This window comes from Xiphophorus maculatus, chromosome 13 (genome assembly GCF_002775205.1).
Source record: "Xiphophorus maculatus strain JP 163 A chromosome 13, X_maculatus-5.0-male, whole genome shotgun sequence".
NCBI classification, from domain to species: domain Eukaryota; kingdom Metazoa; phylum Chordata; class Actinopteri; order Cyprinodontiformes; family Poeciliidae; genus Xiphophorus; species Xiphophorus maculatus.
In genome coordinates, this window is record NC_036455.1 from 1,163,685 (window position 1) to 1,178,572 (window position 14,888).

At 37.9% G+C, this 14,888-nt stretch overlaps 1 protein-coding gene across 1 annotated transcript; it reads left to right on the forward strand.

The window, feature by feature from the left end:
* Positions 1-1,172: 1,172 nt before the first annotated feature.
* On the forward strand, positions 1,173-14,564 carry LOC102227226 (lysosomal-associated transmembrane protein 4B-like). The gene is made up of 7 exons (XM_023344512.1): positions 1,173-1,476; positions 5,753-5,870; positions 7,371-7,444; positions 7,535-7,657; positions 7,885-7,983; positions 9,466-9,561; positions 12,821-14,564. The coding sequence occupies exons 1-7, from the start codon at positions 1,384-1,386 to the stop codon at positions 12,902-12,904; spliced, it is 687 nt and encodes a 228-aa protein (XP_023200280.1). The 5' UTR covers positions 1,173-1,383; the 3' UTR covers positions 12,905-14,564.
* The last annotated feature ends 324 nt before the right edge of the window (positions 14,565-14,888 follow it).

The window sequence follows — 14,888 nt, forward strand, 5'->3', positions numbered from 1 at the left end:
TTTAGAAGGCGTGTACCATTGCTGGAGTAATACTAAGACATTTCAGAAAGAAAACCAAAAAACATCACACAGTGATGGACAACTAGCAGCAATTGGTGGGACCTTGAATTTTGTACTGCATCAGATAATCCTGAATGTGTTCACGTCAGCTTGCACACTTAAACTAAAGAATACCTGGGACCTGGGATTATGCACCAGGACAATGATCTATTGCACATGAGCGTGTTCATCTTCATATACCTCAAACCAAACAAGATTACGTTTTTGGAGTGACCTAGTTTGGACTGATTTTAGAAATCATAATTTCATTACTGTTTTTTTATATTTACTCATGTTATCTTTGACTGTAAAAATTGTTTCGCGATGTGAAATAATTAAGTGAGCAAAAATATGTATATATGAAAACATTCTGAGGGGAAAATTATCTTTCCGTAGTATTGCGGAAGTAATCTAAGGACACAGAAGCTGGTCAAAGTTAATGGAAAGAGAAATTAGATAAATACAGGGAGTAAAGGGTGGAAGAAAAAGTAATATGCCAAAAAAAAAAAACAACAACTTGAGAATGGGGTGGAGGTTCACCTTCCAGCTGATGGAAACCCCTAAACATGACATCAGAACTGCAACAAAGTGGTTCAGATCAAATAATTCATTTTTTAAAAAATAACCCAAAGTCCAGATATACAATAAATTCAGTTGAGAATGTGTAGCAAGACTTGAAAATAGATGTTCACAGTTGCTGTCAAAGCAAACTGACCGAACTAGGGCTATTTTGCGAACCCTCGCAATAACCGCCCCTCTAGAAAAAGCATTTTAAAAAATGTGTTTGTAAAATGACAAATATGAAACGTTCGATAAGCACGAACGCTTTTACAAGATTCTGTTTATGTTAAAAGGAGAATTGGCAAAAAATAAATAAATATATATATATATATATATATATATATATATATATATATATATATATATATATATATATATATATATATATATAACGAGAAAGTTTAAAATTAATATATTGGATTGTTATTTTTATTTCAAAACATTCTCCGTAGTCTTCATCATCATCATCATCATCATCATCATCATCATCATCATCATCATTCTCTCATTTTGACCCTAAAAAAAAAAATCCTCCCTGGTCACGTGACGGTAGGATAAAGCAGATTAACGGTTCCCTCTCCCTCTGCCTCTCCGCCCGCACGACTCCACACTCTGTGGAAAAAAACAGTTCAAACGTCCACTGAATGCTGCGCCAACCGCTTCACCTGCTTCTGACACAGTAGCCTAGAGTATATTTAATATTTTTGTCGGGGGAGCAGCATTCATGAATTAACCACTAACCCCCCCTCCCCCCCAAAAAAAACCACATAGCGTTAGTGAAAGATGATTTCGCCGTGGGACCGGTGGTACTCGACGAGCTGCTGCCTCTGCTGCCATGTACGGACGGGCACCATTATTCTGGGAATATGGTACATGGTAAGGTCCAGTCTTTTCCCCACGACTCTGTGGGCACCGAATGTGTAGCAGGGCGGGTCAGTGAAATGTTTTCTCAAGTTGGGTAGTAGCTACTAAGCGAACTTGCTGGTGAGTTGTTGTTTTTTTTCTACTTTGAAATTCTTCGGATTCCCTCGGTTTAATGAGGCGAAGCGACCGTTCGACGAAGTTAGCATCCGCCTCGCAGGTGTTTCCCTCCGTTAAACCATCTGTGATCCTCATTAGCTCGAAATCTAAAATCATATTTTACCTGTAATGTTACACACTCATTACAGATCCTATAAAACACTGTATATATATATATATATATATATATATATATATATATATATATATATATATATATATATATATATATATATATATATATATATATATATATATATATATATAACATATACAGCATATACATACATGCATATATACATAACATACGTACAAACATAACATAACATATATAGTTAAATCTTTATTCAGTTTCTGTGGAGCCCTCTAGGGACATGGGAAAAATATTTTCTTTTGCAATAAGCTCGCTGCAATGTTTGCTGGTCTATTTTGTATACAGTCATAAATCTCAGTTTAAAATTTCCAAATATTTACACATTCAACGAGCCTCAGTGAAAATCGATTCACTGCATGTTTTTGTCTGTTTGTGTAAGGTCGAGATGGAACTGCACATGAAAACGGCGCTCTAAACCATTCAGACCATCAACACAAAAAAGACACAATTAAAACTGTCAGATGACTCAGAAATAGTCCAAATAGTTCGGATGTATTCTTTGTTTCTTTCCTTGTTACGGAAAGTTTCCATTTATATCATAAGTTTGTGGTGCTTTTCTATCCTAAAGAAAAATATATAACACTTAAGATATTTCACAACGAGATATTAACATACATGGAACAACCTTACGAAAACTTTATATAATAGCAGAAAGTACGATGGTCACTATAAGAAGGCTCACAGTATTCAATTATGTCACATGAGCTGATCAGTACATTATAGACCCTTTTCACAGTGACGTCAGACAATGGCCGCCATAACTCAAAACTGGGTATCTTTACTTCCGGTGTGATTTTGCCTTGGGAACCAAGCTGAAAACTTCCCGCATTCTCATAATCTTAAGGATATAATAAAAGGTAAGTTTAATAATAACAGCATTTAAGTGTTAGATAGCTGTTACTAATCATTGTAAATTCACCATTCTCTATCTGTGTATAAAATAAACAGCCTCCGATCGGAGAGTAAACCACCTAGCAGCAGCTTTAGCCACATTTAGGAAAAATATACTCTCTGTCAGCGCTGTAACGTTTAGAGGTTCACTTTCTGTGTTTTATAAAACGGTGTTTACGTGTTAGATAACCGTTATCAGTCATTGTCAATTTACCATTCTCCAACTGTATTCAAAGGAACCAGCTTCCGATCATGAGTAAACCAGCTAGCAGCAGCTTTAGCCACAGTTAGGAAACATATACACCGCCGCCTGTCAGTGATGTAACGTTTAGAGGTTCGTTTTCTGTATTAATGGAAAATAAAAACAAGACAAAAGCCACAAATAACAGTTGGGCTTGACGATATTTCTGTTTTTCCAGCAACAAAATGCGCATCTCCATGCACTGTTCATGTTTCTGTCACTGCTAACTGTCACAGAGTCTCTCCCAAAGACGCAAAGAAGGAATAAAAATAAATACACAAGAAAATATTAATGTGCAATGATTTGGATAAATAACTTTAATCTGATTACTGGATTTGAAATACGAACTCGTTAGATTATTCGTTACCGAAAAAGTGGTCCGATTAAAGGCATTACAAAGCAGCGGCGGCACCGGACATCTCTGCTTATAACAAACAAATCCCTATTTTATGGGATGAGTGGCAACTCCAGTCTATAATTTAATAATCTGATCAAGATTAGAGCCTAAAACGTTATAGTTCAAAAACAGTAAAAAGGTTTGGTTAAGGAACAGTTATGTCACGTAGTTAGCTAGCTAACAAAATTCACTAATGCTAAGCTAACGGTTACGCAAAACAAAAATACCTACCTTCATAGTCAAACAGGTATTGTTCGGTGAAGAATTTGTAGCCTTTGTCTAATTTAGATTTTTTTGTCAGAGAGAACTGGTTTGCAAATCGTGATATATCTTCAAATCTTATTTTAGGCAAATGTTTTAGAGACTGTGTAAACTCCATGCTCCGGTGATCTGTCTGATCAACATATGCTGTCAGATTTATACATCTCTCTCTCTCTCTCTCTCTCTCTATATATATATATATATATATATATATATATGAAATAGACAACTTTATCATTACTTACTATGTACACCGGAACTAAGGATACACAGCTTCGAGCCAAAACGGAAGTTGTGTGACGTCATGTGAAAAGGGTCTATTGCGAGGTAACGCAAAAGAAAAAAAATACCAATGTCCCTAGAGGGGTTCTGTAAGTTTGTGATAACTTAAAACGGGTAATTCCACATATTTTTAAAGCTTCTAAACCAAATTAAAAGGGCCCCATCTTGAAAACTATAATACATAGAGACAGGGCTGGATATAGAAGGATGTGGGTCCTTGGGCTGGAGCCACTTTAGGTGCGCTATTCATTAGAAAAATTATTTTACTAGGATTTAATATGTCTCCTCGCCAGTACCTTCATGTTGTTTAAAAAAAATGTATTATAAATTTCTACATTTCAAATACTACTATTATTTATATTCAAAACATTCCTATATATAAATAAATAATTTACCTGATTTGGGCCTATGAGTTTTATGTGTAATTAGTACAATGTTTGCAAAACATGAATTTATTTAAGAAAAGACATGAAAAATCTTTGCCCCCCCAAAAATTGGGCCCCTGTACACACCCTTTCTAAAGTCGGGCACAGTCGAGAAAGTTCACACCCATACAAAATTAAACTATTCCAGTAATAGATTCTATAAAATACGGGTTGTGTAAACTTCATTAGGTTCATGAAAAATAAAAAAGTATGATTTAAATACCTTTTTTTTAATTCCTTCACCATATTAGATACAATCCAACTCCTAATCTATAACATAGACAGGTCAAACCTGGATTCTACACTGATGACAGATTCTGTAAAATACGGATTGTGGTTTGTTAAACCTTTATTCTATTTCTGAAAATTGGCTTTTTGTGAAAAAGGCTTTTTTCTTTCTTTCTTTCTTTCTTTCTTTCTTTCTTTCTTTCTTTCTTTCTTTCTTTCTTTCTTTCTTTCTTTCTTTCTTTCTTTCTTTCTTTCTTTCTTTCTTTCTTTCTTTCTTTCTTTCTTTCTTTCTTTCTTTCTTTCTTTCTTCTTCAATACCTTTGGGTTTCAGTTTGAAAACTAGCAGGGTAAGAGACAAAATAAACCTATGAAACTAAACCTGTCCAGGACAATTTCTTGGTATTTTAAGTAACTCTGGTTAGTTTTCTCAGAAAGCTTCACCTGGTTTGGTTCGTTTTACGAATTAGGTAACCAGTCTTTAATTTGTCCTACATTTGTAGCAGGTTAAATTTAGTTAGTTGCCTCTGTTTTTACTCATAAGTTAACCTGTAGTTTTAAACATAGTTCAGTAAGCTTTGCAAATCCTTGACCTTTGGAAAGCCTTGTTCTTTTATTTAGTTTGACCCCACTACTATTAACAATACTTTAAAATAGAGCCATGGGGATAGAAATAAGGAATTACATTCTAAGAGTGATTTTTAAAGTATATCAGTTTTGTTAGAAGTTTATTATTGGCCACTTTGGCATCATATTGCGCAATACAGTTTAGATAAATAAATGCAATTACTATGTTCTTCCCATGGTTTCTCTCTGGGTAGCTCACCTGATTCTCATACTGAAAAAGACGCATGTAAAGTTATTTTCCACTTTGAAGGTGTGAGCATGTCCATGCTTGGTTGTCTGTGTGCGATATTTTTTTGGACAAACTGCAGATGACCAATCCGTGACAGCCCAATGCTAACATAAAGACTATTACACTAATCCAAACGGGATGAAAATAGGTATGGTTTGTCTTTTCAGAGTTACTAAAAGAAAGGAATGGCATTTAAAAAATAAGACCTAAGATCTGGACTCAATAAAAACAACTAAGGATCACCAAAAAATTTAATCTGAAACTAGAATTAGATTTTATACATCGCCTTCCATCATTTTTGGCACCACTGCTATAAATGTGTTAAGCATGTTTACTGTACCAGGTGCTGCCTGAAGACTCACCCGTGGTTTACCATTATTTCTTTTCTTTCCTCCCTCAGATAATCAACGCGGTGGTCCTACTCATCTTGTTGTCAGCTCTCTATGACCCAGTTCAGTACCGCTATCACCTTACCAGCTCAGAGTTGGGAACTGACATCGATGTCATGGACGATGCAAGTAAGTGCCACGACTTTGTTTTGTGTTTGATTTGAGCGATAGTCTGTGATTAGGAGATATTTGCTTTGTGTGTTAATATGGTTAATATGGAAGCCCAGATCGTGTTCTGAAGTTGTTTGTTTTTTGACTCAAAAGTGGACATGGATGGATCCCCTGACTCATTGCGTGCCATCTACATCTGGGTTCTTGTGTGTCTAGCTGTTCTGCCCAGCTGGCAGATTTCCTTTTCCACAGTGCTGCCCTCAGCACAGACATAGCTGTGTTAGCTGTGCAGCATAGAGAACAAATCAGAGTGCATGATGTGTATTTTCAGTTCTCTCCCTGCAGCTACTGTCATCGTCACAGTCGCCTCTGGAAGACTTCAGACACTGTCCCCGGCAGCTGATTAAAAATGACTGCTCTAATTCTCAGATTAAAACGGCCATCTTGACTAACTCCCATCCCAACACGTTTGCTCTGCAATGGGCAAGGGCCGAGAGCCAATGGGATTGTGTGGACAAAAGCATCTGACATCTTTTGTTTGCTCTTGTTTTCTTTTACCATATTCCACCATCTTTACTGATCATATACATAGGAATGTTTGTCATACAGAATCTGGGAACTTGTTGGTACATTGTTAATCAGTAGCAAATAAGTGCATAACAAGAACAATCAACCTTATAACAGGTTTAACGCCTATGTTATAAGGAGACATAAAAAATTTTTTTTCTAGGGTTCCTGTTTTGATTGGTCATTAGTTCTTTACTATTTGTTTTTTATGAAAGAGGAGACGTCACTCTGCCTGCGATATATGTGTTTTATTAACTGAGTTTTATTAATAGAAATAAAGAAAATGGCATAAGAGTTGACATTTTGAACTTGCTTTAATGCATAAGCTGCAAGTACCGTTTAAAGCTTTCAGAAAATTTTAAACAATACATTAGTCCTTCCTATTGAGGAAGGAATAATGTCTCAATGAAGCACAAACTCATTAAATTTAGCTAAGAATTTCCATTCGGCTTATCACTGATCAGGACCAATCAAACAAAAACTCATCTGATTTCTGTCACCATGCGTTTTCCTGTTTCACCACTGGTGCATAAGTTTACGCAAGTTTGCCATTAGATTAAATCTTTTGCTTATTTTGAGTGTTTTTAATGAAAAAAAAAAAAAAATCCTAACCATTTAAAAGCAATAGCCTCTTCAGTATAATACATCAAACTATAAAAATATATTAAAATAGATGTTTCTTAAACACCAAAACTGGTCTTTTGACCAATATGTGTTGCGGAATGAAATATGTTTACAGTGTTAATTACACAAATTATTTAAGCCATCCACGGATAACTGTAAGAAAAACAATCATCATTTATTGCACCCGTCAGTAGAAATTGTGCTGATCACCAGCATGCAACATCTTGAGTCACAGTCTTTAAGAAGGCATGAATTTATTATTTTTCGTCTGTAAACTGTTCTTCTAATGTTATTTTGTCTTTTGTTTTTCGCTTTTACTTCCTGCAGATATTTGCATTGCAACTGCAATATCCCTTCTCATGATTCTTATATGCGGCATGGCAACATATGGTGCTTACAAGGTAGAACACGCAACGCCATCGTGAAACAGACCCCAATCTGGATTTACGGAAAATGAGTTTCTCTATTTAATCCTAATCTCTCCCTCGTAGCAACACGCTGCTTGGATCATTCCATTCTTCTGCTACCAGATCTTCGACTTTGCCCTTAACACACTGGTGGCCATTAGTGTGGTGGTTTATCCCAACACGGTGCAGGACTACCTTCAGCAGCTGGTGAGCAGCGGCTCAGTAAATCTTAAGCACCCGCTCTAGAGGTTCTTATGTTGTGTTTTAAACTGCAGTCAGACAGCAGTTTTTATAACTGTAGAATCACTTAGTGAAATTAAGACATAAAATTACATATTAGCCATGCAGATTAAGTGATCATTGTGACCTCCTTGATTTAAAGATGCCTTTTTTTGTTCTTGATTTCCTTTTCTTCCTCTGTACGTCTTGTTCAGCCGGGGACATTCCCTTACAAGGAGGACATCATGTCCACAAACAATGTGTGCCTAGTCTTTGCAGTCCTGCTCTTCATTGGCTGCATCCTCTCCTTCAAGGTAGGTGCTCCTCGAAACTAAAACGTCTAAAAATGTTTGAGAATATCAGTGAACAAACCGAAGACCAAGGAACATAACTGACAGCTCAGGAATAGATTTTGGAGCTTTTCTCCCACTTCACGATTCTGCATTACTTTGTGTTGGTCTATTGCATAAACAATAAAACATTGAAGCTTGTAGTTGTAAGGGGAACAAATCTAAAGAGCATGGATCCTTTTGGAAAAGGCCCGCTGTCAGAGAGCAGAGGGTCATGGACGTCAGGAGTCCAACTCTTGTCAAACCGATTCTCCCTTCATGCACGGATGACTCTCCAGGCGCAGCTACACTCCGAGGCTCTTGGACGCGATGGGGCATAAAGTTGCAGTCATCTGTACAATCAAATCAAGTTGTTTCTCCTTTAAGCCGAGATTAGAACTGTTGTCAGCAGATATCCGAAGCCAGAGCCGGGGTTTTATGACAGGAAGCAGCCACTGGAAAACAGCCCGCAGTCAAAACAGTTAGAAATGTCGTGCCTTTGACAGTGAACTTGGTTCAGCTTATTGAGTCCATGCTGAAAAACGATGCGCTCATGACATGGGCCACCGTATACAAGGACAGCATAATTGCTGCAATTCTTTGTACAGAGCATGGAGACCCGCAGAAAGCACCAGATGCTAACGCTCAAGGACTCCTTAGTGAGCACCTGCTGACATTCCTCCTCAAGCCAACATCCTTCACTTGACTGCACTTGGCAGAGACGACACTGGCAGATGGGGAAAAGGAAGAGCTGGATAAAAAAAGATGATAGAAGATGAAAGAAAAGACAATTTAGGAAAGCGGAGGATTTAAAAGTCTTGAGTGACTGGGTTGAAAAGGAAATGCAGAAACGTGAAAAAAAGAGCTTTTTGGAGTGATTCTCGTGAGATACAATAAGAAATGCATCAAATGCAAACCACAGGAAAGAAAAATAACTCTGTATACAGTTGACTAAAGAATAAATTGTGGACAGCAAAGCAATGCAAGGAATAATAATGAGCTGACGAACGAGGCCACGTTTCAAACTTGAGCAAATTGGTGCTGACTGCTTGAGTTGACCTTACACAGAGAAGAAGGAGGTCGGCTCAGCAGATGGTAAAGCGATTGGCTTGCACTCTGCTTGGCTTCCTGGTTCATTGCTCCCAGTGCTGGCAGGGGCACTGACTCAGCAGGCTAATCACACAGACACACAATGAATCTGCTCTTCTTCTGCCAAGTCAAAGACCTCCCTTTCATTCAGGTATAGCCTCAGTGAAGCAAGACATGCCTGTTAAGTTGCTTCTGGTAGAACGGCAAAGGCTCAGTAAGGACGAGGAAACGATCCAGAATGTTCTAATAACACTGTTACATGTCTCTATCTAACCCTCCTTCATGAATAAATCACAACAAAACATCATCAGCATAACTGAAGGCTTTTTGTGTGTTAATACTTTTATTTGGTTTATTGTTTTACTTCCTGTGTTACAGGCCTACCTGATTGGCTGTGTGTGGAACTGCTACAGATACGTGAGCGGCAGAGGCACCACAGAAGTCCTGGTTTATGTCACAACAAACGACACGACGGTGAGTCGTCATCTCCCCTGTCCTCTCTCAACATATTGAGGTTTTATTTACACCGTAAGAGAGGTCATGCTTCTACCTGAAAGACTCTTTGTAAGCCGCCGTCGCCTAAGCTGCGATTCACAAAATTCCGATGCAGTTATTGTCTGATTGTGGTTACGATGAAAATCCACATGTAGACTGAATGTAGTTTTAGAATTTAAACACGAAAACCTGCCCAGGTAAAGATGTGGAAAGAGTTCAGAAATAATTTGCCGTGGCATAAATCTCATCAAGATGTTGTTTTTTTATATATACTGCATATATATTCAATTTGAGTATTTTGTTTATTCAGTAAGGGAAAAGCAAGACATTTTTTATCAGAAACACTTGTGACATAATAATTAGATTTCAACAAGAGCAGCCTTGCTGTAATTTTCACCATATTAAAATACGATAAATGCGATGGCAGAGAACAGCAGAAATTCTTTCTTCAATAAACTGGCTCAGACTAGACACAAATGCTGCGTGACAATCCAATTATAATCCTACATTTTTGATTAAAAGAAGGTAAACTTGTTACTGTTTTTGTTGCAAAATCAGCTTAGAAATATTAAGTAGTGGAGTATGAACCGAAATTAGTTTTAGTTTTATTTCAGGCTGGAATTTATAATTAAGATCTACTGGTGAAAAAGGCGAAAGCTTGAAATATTTTCTTCCTTTTTGCTTTGTTACTTAAACAAACCTTTACCTGTTGAGTTACAGTTTTCCGGGAAGCTGGCAGCAGCTTCCTTTGGGTCTGAGTCTTTCTTAATCAGCTTCCTCCATCTGTTTGACGGGAACTAAAATTGGAGATTTGTTAAAACGTCTTGTGTTGAGTAATTATGTAGAAAATAACTGTTGTAAATAGAAGCGCAGCTGTGTAGACTGTGTACTGCATGGTGAATCTGGCCTGATTCGGTGTTTAGTTGTTGTTCGGTTGGACTCGGCGATCTGATAGCTGAAGGGTTTCTGCTGGCTTCTCTCAGGTGTTGCTGTTCAGGCAGACCGTTCCGTTTAACGCCGTTTGTTTCTAAGAGGCTTTAGCACGGTCATGGTTTCCATGTGTCTGTCGTGTTTATAATCCTCCATCCTGATAGATAAGACATTAATCTGCCTCACACACCCCGGTCGACTCCATGCGCAGCACTTTATCTGTCTGTCACTTTGTCCTTGTGCTCCAGTGGCCACCCTTCATGCCGATGACGCTTTTCCCCTTAAACACACGACTCCGTTTACAGCTGCTAATCCAGCAGGCTCTGATGTCACACTGTGCATCACACGGGCCTTCGGCAACCATTAGACATGTTCCAGTTACTGTTTTCACTCCTAGATAGTGAAAGGAGAAAACGTTTGGATTATAGTTTGGAGCTTCTAAACTGCTTTGGCCCAGAGAGACTTCCACTTACGTACAAAATAGTTTAGGAGTAAATGGAAATACACAAAACACAAGCAAATAAGGAAAACATCTCACGAAACCACACATGCAAATGATCACAGTCAACAGTGAAGATAACAACAGAGTTGCCTAGGACACAATAAAACTAATAGACTAAATACAGACCAGTTGTTATTTTGAAGTTATAGATTTTCCGTAATTATTATTAAATAGGGACAAAGGATAGTAAACAAAAATAAGTGCTATCAAAGGAGAGTAATGACATCACCGTTTAGAAACTGTGTGATTATATTTTATTTTCTGAATTTCATTTGATTTATGTTGACTGTGGTTCTGATTCCAGCTGAGGCTACAAACTCTTAAATCGTTTTTAGCATACTGGTGATGCTTTCCTACTTTGCTTGTAATTTTATTTTGTAAAGGCTTTTTTTTTTTTTTTTGCATGAATGCATACATTTTTTAATTTATTTATTTAAAAAAAAAAAAAAAAAAGTCATAAGTGAATTAGAAGAGTAATCAAAGTTGTGGAGTAACCAGGCCAGATGAAGGCCACAGCATCTGCTGCTTGCATTCTAATCACAGGAGTATGAAAGAGCAATTTGTTCCTGAATGCAGCAGAGATCTGTGGCAAACAGCAAGGTTAAACCAATTTTAGATTGGACTAAAAAAACATTAAAACATGCTTTTATCTCTGCATTAACTCTGCCCGCTGATAAATAAAGCACTCTGGGTTTTTTTTTTTAACAATGAAAAGCCAAGAGTGTTCAAATAGCTTTTTTGCAGCCTTCAGACATTAAGCACCCAGCTGCTTCCTCCTATCTGTTGTGCTTTTCTATAAATGCCATTAAAATGCACTAGGGTCATCCCCCTCTCTCTTTTTCTCCTCTTCCCCCTCCTCGCTCCACATATCTCTTTCTGCGCTCCCTTCTTCTGGAAGCGTTACATAACTGTCTGCTTGTCTGCTTCATTTCAAATCCTAGCTGTGATGAGTTTGCAGGGCCACTCCGACTGTTTCTCCCAGCGTAATCTCTCGCTCTCTGAATTAGCAACAGTGCTGGTTTTATAACTGGGTTCATAGAGAAAGACCTCCTACAGAGAGCGGCTCGCAAGCCGGCCTGTGTGTGATGTTTCCTTAGAGCTGATTCTGCTATATGTAAAAAAGACCAGCTCTGAGGGCGATGGGAAGAAACCAGAAACTTTACTTTATCACTTACTGCTTTGTCTCGTTCACTCCTAATTTTCCTTTTGGTCTTTTAAGTTTTGTTATTTTATTATTTAGAAAGAAATCTGACAGCACGGACATACACCTTTTTTATTTTCTAGGTTAAAATTTTCTTTGACCTATCAGAATCTTCTTAAAATTGAAAGTGTAGGGTGCAGCACAAAACAATGATCTCCTAATTAAACTCATTGTCTATTTTATTTTATTTTTTATTTCAATTTAGTAGTGAATAGAACCACACACATCCAGCAACTTTGGCTGCACCACTTCATTCAGTTTGGCTAAAAGCAACAATATGTTTTGAAGAAAGATTTGATTGTGGCCTGTTCTTCTGAGAATAGATTTTCTTTTTAAATTCTAGATTAGGTAACTAGGAAACAATCACCTCAAAACATTTGTGAAATCACTGTCTGCATTTCATGTGTATGACGAACTTGCTAAAATGCAAGACCAAATATCTTTAAAGATAAACTTTACAAAGTTCCAGCTCATAGAGATGAATTTAACATCTCGTCCAAGAAAAGAGTTTATTTGTTATTTTCAGTGAACCTCTGGCTAGATTAAAAACGAGAGTTTCTATTAAATTCTGAGTCACTGAGCTTCAGTTCTTTGTTCCAACGCAGGTCCTGCTGCCGCCGTACGAGGAAGCAGTGACCATCCCGCCGAAGGACCCCCCTCCTCAGTACACTCAGTACATGGAGGCATGAGAGATGACCTTGCTGCTGAATTAGACACCCAAACAAACACAACAGTAGGATCCCAACTCAGGCTGCAGTAACAAGTCAAGGCCATGTATTTTTTTCTAGATGCCAGTTTCAGCCTGGATTCCTGTGAAGTTTAGATTAGATGAAACTGACCTTGACGTTACTTTGCTACTTCCTCCTGCCCCCACCCCCAGTTTGTTGTGACGCATCGTCTCCTCCAAGGACAGCGCGACCGTTCCCACCAGCGCTCCCTGCAGGCAGCTGCTCTTCCCTGGAAGCATCTGAACTCTTGGCACTGCCAGAACGCTCTGACCCAACTTTATTTAAACTCCCCCTTTTTTTTCTCTCTATCTTTTTCTTCTCCCGCTTAAATTAAAAGCTGCACCCGTTTGGCCACCAACTGTTAAGCCCCGATACTGTGAATCAAACCCTGGTGTCTTTGAATAGAGACCTACTACGTGACAATGGATGAGAGACAAAGAAGGGTGTGAAAGAAAAACAAATGTTATCAGTAAAATAGCACTTTAAAAAAAAAAAAAAACAAGTAGTTTGCAAATTTTCTTCCAATGAATGTAATGTCAGGGTATTTTTGTATGACTTTTTGTATTGCGTTGGAAACCGATGGGGGGAAACATGAGAAGTGTCGCCTGTTCTAACTGGAATATTAACTTGTGTCACTCATCCTGTGGGAAGGTATGCAGAAAAAACAACACCTGGACCGAAAAAAAAGAACAAAAAACAACAAGAAAAAAATGTCTTCTGTGCGTTTACCCATCGACTACCAGTGGAACCCTCATCCAAGCCACTGGTTTCTGTCCCAGTATTCCAGTTTGCCTTCCGGTCTTTTCCTTGATCTAACATGGTGTAACGCCTGGATGCGAGAGCCGTTTACAGTCCGACCCCTTGCAGATCCACAACCGAACAGGGAGCAAGACAGGAACTAAAGTGAGCACATGAGGTGAAACGTTGTCTTTCCATTGAAGCGTTGGGGATGATTCTGAATTAAAAGTCCTTATTTTATCTTGTAAAATATCATATTTTTAAAAATGTTACATTTTGGAGATTTATTAGTTATAACCCAGTCATTAAAATGAGCAGAAATAAACATTTAAAATCACCCAGAAGTTTGACTTTTTGAATCCAATTCCTGCGTTTTCACTTTTCGGTGATGTTCTGATGCGTTGACATGCACCTGTATCACACAGGCTACGCAACTGTTCAGTCTCATTCTACTCCGTTTCATACTTGAATCCTGGTCTTATTAATCTCCTCCCGCCATCTTTAATCATGTTTCTAATCTTCCCCACGCCTCTGCTAATCCTACAGTAGTCAGACTGTAAACGCACTTTAAAGTCAGCTTCAGGCCGCTGGAAACTGATGTATGTGTTTTTGGCTCATCTTGACCTGACTGTGCTGTAGCTAAGCGTCTCCTGATGTGATCCGGTTTTCCAAACTGTACCAACTGACGGTTAGATGTGTCATAAATCCATGTTTGCGTCGTGTGAAAGTAGCAGAACCGACAGACTTTCAGATGTACGTGAACCACTTTTGTCTCTGAGGCTAACGGATGGATGGATTTATCCTGTCAGGACTTCTGCCTCCCCTTTTGTTGGATCTGCATGAGCTCATGTTTTCAATTATAAACAATAAAACTTTAAATTAACTCGTGTTGATTATTATGTATTGACTTGACAGCTGTTTATTCTGTGAATTAATGGATAATAAGAAGCGAGCCATAAATGACCCCTTGTTGTGTTATATTAGTGTGTTAGAGTGGGAATGTAGCACTGGTTTTTGACATACCAGTTTGTAAAATTTTCAGTAGGTTTGTCCAGATTGGAATTGAATTATCTGCTTTTCCTTTTTTTTTTTTTTTTTAAATTTTTTTAAATAAAAAAATTGTCCCAAATAGTTGCTAATTTTTTGCTAGCTCTGCTGTTTGGCCTGTTTTTGCTGTTTCTAAGGTAAGCTAAAGTAACATAAAACA

Excerpts from the sequence above, each read along its gene's own strand:
- LOC102227226 (XM_023344512.1), top strand. The coding sequence starts at position 1,384 with ATGATTTCGCCGTGGGACCGGTGGTACTCGACGAGCTGCTGCCTCTGC. Across the intron at positions 1,477-5,752 it reads TTCTGGGAATATGGTACATG|ATAATCAACGCGGTGGTCCT; the intron begins GTAAGGTCCAGT and ends TTCCTCCCTCAG. Across the intron at positions 7,984-9,465 it reads GCTGCATCCTCTCCTTCAAG|GCCTACCTGATTGGCTGTGT; the intron begins GTAGGTGCTCCT and ends CCTGTGTTACAG.